The 4,290-nt window shown below is 47.5% G+C and overlaps 1 protein-coding gene across 1 annotated transcript; it reads right to left on the reverse strand.

Moving 5' to 3' along the window:
* Window positions 1-2,205: 2,205 nt before the first annotated feature.
* On the reverse strand, window positions 2,206-2,664 carry SETTUDRAFT_105127 (uncharacterized protein; the record flags this gene model as incomplete). Its single annotated transcript, XM_008025008.1, has 1 exon — window positions 2,206-2,664. The coding sequence occupies one exon, from the start codon at window positions 2,662-2,664 to the stop codon at window positions 2,206-2,208; it is 459 nt and encodes a 152-aa protein (XP_008023199.1).
* Window positions 2,665-4,290: the final 1,626 nt, after the last annotated feature.

Here is a 4,290-nt window from a genome sequence, read left to right on the forward strand (position 1 = left end):
CTAGGAACGATCTTACTCCCTTTACTATCTTCAGTGCCTCCCACTCGCGGATTGCGGCTACCTTGGCTAGATCCATGCTTATCCCTTTACCTGCTTCAATAATGAACCCAAGGTACTTAGTTGTCTTGACTTTAAACTCGCACTTCTTAATGTCCACCTGTAGCCCTGCGGCTTGCAGCTTGCTAAGCACTATTTGGACGTGCTCTTGGTGCTGGCACAGATCGCCATCGGTGTAGATTAGTACGTCGTCCAGGTATGCTGAGCAGAAGTCATCTAGGTGTTCTCTCAAGGTCCAGTTAATGTATCGTTGAAAAGTACTTAGGGAGTTCGCCATGCCAAAGGGGGTAACTAGCCACTCAAATAGTCCAAATCTTGTTCAGAAGGCTGTCTTCCACTCATCGCCTAGTGCGACACGGATCTTGTGGAAGGCTGCGATAACGTCTAACTTTGTGAACCATTTGGCCTTGCTTAAGCCGTTGAGTGTCTCTTGGATGAGAGGTAGCGGGTACCGGTCCTTCTTAGTAATTGCGTTTAGAGCTCGATAATCGATGCACAGTTGGAGCCCTCCTCCAGGTTTCTTGGCGAATAATACTGGCGCTGCGGCTGGCGAGCTGCTTACGCGGATGAATCCCTTCTCAAGAAGCGATGTAAGTTCCTTTCTAAGGACTAGGAGCTCTCTGCGCGACATGCTATAGAGGGGTCCCCACGGTGGCTGAGCATCCTTCGGCTCTAGCTCGATCTTGTGGTCCACCCCTGGCCCTCGGTGCGGTGGAAGCTTCTCTGCTTGCTTTGGGTTGAAGAGCTCATAGAACTCCTGGTACTGTGTTAGTAGTAGTGCTCGTACATCTACGGGCTTCTTCGGTTGTAGCGCCTTATCGATGTCTGCAATCAACGCGGCGAAGATCTAAACGCTATTCGGAGCGTTCTTATGCCTACGAACTAAGGCCGCAAACGCTGCGGCGTTAACTTAGCTAACTCCTCCTCGTAGGCGTCCTTTAGTTAACCTTACTCGAATGCCCTTTAAGTGGATAAAAATACTCTTCTTAGTAGGAGATACTGATACGTCCTAGTAGTCCATCCATCCCCTGCTAAGGTACACGTCCTTACTAGAGGACAAGTCCATCACGTATGCATAAGCAGTCTCTTCGTACCTATACATCTTAAACAAGAATTAGGCAACCTCGCTAATCTCTAACAGCTTGCCGTTCACTCCCTCAATTATCCAAGAGGGGATCTAAAAGCGCTCTAGACAGTGGCGGTAAGCAAATCTCTTGCTAATTAGTGCATAGCATAGGCATCCGCAGTCTATAAGCGCGACAGCGTTTGCTACATTATTCACGATAAGATCTACGGTAATTGGTGGGGGACGCATATGCTTCTACTAAAACTGATTCCATTCGCTACGTATCTGCCGATCCATCTTCAGAGGCTCTGGGCCGAGACTCTGGCCCAGAGCTACTCTTTTTCCGAGTCGCTATCGTCTGGGCATTCGATCTGTTTCTGGCGTCTCTGCCCTTCGCTTGGGGGAACGGCTCTCTTAACCCAAGTGGTGTTCGGACAGTTTCTAGCGATGTAGCCCAGTTCGCCACAGCTGTAGCAGTCTAGTGGGGACCGCCTTAGTCTATCCTTCGTTTCCCGTGCCTAATTGGCCTTTAAGGGCTCCTAGTCCATCGCTTCTGGACTAGCATCTCGCTAAGCGACCTTCGGGGGAGCTTGCGCATGACTGTAGGCCGCGTTCCTTCGATTCCTCCCGTGCAACTAGATCTGGTATAGGTCATTAGAAAGCTCGATTGCCTTGTCTATATATTCCTTTAGACTTCCGTTCTTTAGAGTATAGAGCATCAGCTTTTAGAGCTCTTCTCTAAGTCCCTTACTAAACATCTCACAAGCTACTGCTAGGCTAAACTGCTATCAGGACTCTACGCGAAGCTGGTTGAACTCCAAGACATAGTCGCGTATTAGTCGTCGTCCTTGCTTTAAGTGCTGAAGCTTGTTTAGCGCACGCTGCTGCTGGTGCACGTCTTAGAAGTAAGTATCCATGTGCTCCTATAGGCCAGCCGTAGTTCGTTCCTTATTCTCAAGCACCTAGGGAAGAAGGACCTAGTTTGCTTTGCCCTTTGTTTGACTAAGCACGTATTGGACCTTTGCGTCCTCTGTTAGGAACATGGCGTAGTCGTACTCTAGCTTCCCTTCGCACTTAAATTTCTAACTTAGGTAGTTATTACGTGTCCTATTAAAACGCTCTAGGTTGGGAAACTTATTCTTGCGGGCTGCTAGCTTGGCGACTGTTGTTAGCGGTGGTGGAGGAGTGTCGACTCTTGGGGATGACTCCGAACGTCCTTCGGCTTGGTTCCTCTCAAGTGCCTCTAGGCGACTAGCCATTGGGCTAAGCAGCTGCATCATCTGCTCCATTACTTGGGCCACGGCGTTCTGATTAGCTTTTGGTGAGCCCTCCTGCCTTGGTGAGCCCTTCCCCCCTACGACTGATGATCGCTTAACGACTGCTTCGATCGTTGGCCCAATCGCTGCTTCCTTCCATCCGTCCTCTCTCAGCATCTGCGTGATCTCACGCAGGATCTCTTTGTCCGGGACTCCTGCCTGGCTCTTAGTGGTGGCGTAAGCCGCTAGCTCTTCAACGTTCAAGTTAGGAGCGTTGGCCTCCATTGTCTAATTCGTCTTCAGACGTCTCTTGTCTTTGCCTGCCGGTGTGCAGGGCTTCCGATCGTCCTTCGATCTACTCGCGCAGTCCTTGACTGCGGCCTACTCCTCGTTGGTGAGGACTAGTAGGGCTTACCTTCGGCCGTACTTCTCTTCTAGCTGGTTCTAAACAGCGTTTGGCTGCTGTTGTGTTGCGTCCCTAGGAAGACTCGCGTCTTGCCGTCTCGCTTGTGGGATCTCGTCTCTAATTGAGAGTAATCGCACGGCCTGCACCCCGTCCGATAGAGGATCGACAGGACTTCTCACTACAACGTCCGCTTCTAGCTAACTGTACGCTAGGCCCGAGTGGCCTTCAGGTAGTTTATCACGCGACGTTGCGCCTACGGCTTGGCTTTCTAAGACACGGTAGGACTTCCTAGACAGGTCCTGGGCGACTAAATCACCTACTGTCTCTCACGGCTGAACTTCCTGCGAAGCTCTGCCCTAGGTGTACTGTCTTGCGACGGTCTACCTTCTCGCTGCACTAAAGGCCTTTCGTACCTATTGCAGCACCAACTCTATGTTACTAGCTCGCACTAACAACACGCTCTAAAACCTAGTTAGAAGACAGTCTGCCTAAGGCTTATGTCTAATTGGGATTAAATACAAAATGTAAGGGGCTGCGCTCTAGGGAGCAATCGCGAGGTATATAAGAGGTTGTATTTAATAGAGAGCTATAGAGTCTACTTGCGTAGTGTTTATTTACTTGTCAGAGAAAGGTTGCACCAAGTGTCTGAGCGCGTCGTCTGGGCGCCGCTCAGGCCTCGCACAGATGCCGGGTTGCAGAGTAAGACCTGGCGTCTGCTGCTTGACCGAGATTCCATCGAGGAGCTATCTAAAGGGCGTTCAGCCCGTTACAACTCTCCTTCTTTACCTTGTCTAATATCACGTGCGTATTCTTTAGTCTTCTTTTCTTTTCTTTTTATCTATTTGCTATTATATATTTAGCGTCTTATATAGTTAAGGTAAAGGCACATAGTAAAAGTAAGAGAGAGTTAAGCAATAGTGCTATATAGCAAACGCTGTCTAGTGAGTATAAGTACTCTTCTTCCTCTATCTATTGTTTGTTTCCTCTATCCCTTCAGCTTTAACCCTTCTTTTATTATAGTTACTTTCTTAAGTCTTCTTATATAATAGCTAATTATAGGATATAGGTTAATAGCTAGGTTAACACTTTACGTTTCTATATAGTTAAATAGTAAAGTTAATAATACTATTAAGTAGGCAACTACTTAGATCTTCAATATTGCTTATTAGTTGCTTACTTATATAACGCTAGGTGCTATCTAGGCTATAGGGCCTATCATTATTAGATAAGTTAACTTTAATAACTACTAAGTCTAGTATATTTTTAATATATAGGTTGCTAAAGAGATTTACTAAGTGTTTACTATTACTTCTATAAGTGTTACTTTTGTAACGGCGCAGGTAAGGCAGGTCGGATCTGTTTCGGTCGTAGGATCACTCAGAGGCATATGGGAGTGCGTGGGATCACAAAGAACCTAGATTCAACAAGCCACCTATAGGCCTTGTACGAAAGGATATCAAAAGTCTACAGAGCTAGCTACAGGGAGTGTCTCAATATATACCTAT

The sequence above is a fragment of the Exserohilum turcica genome (genome assembly GCF_000359705.1).
Source record: "Exserohilum turcica Et28A unplaced genomic scaffold SETTUscaffold_13, whole genome shotgun sequence".
Taxonomy (NCBI): domain Eukaryota; kingdom Fungi; phylum Ascomycota; class Dothideomycetes; order Pleosporales; family Pleosporaceae; genus Exserohilum; species Exserohilum turcicum.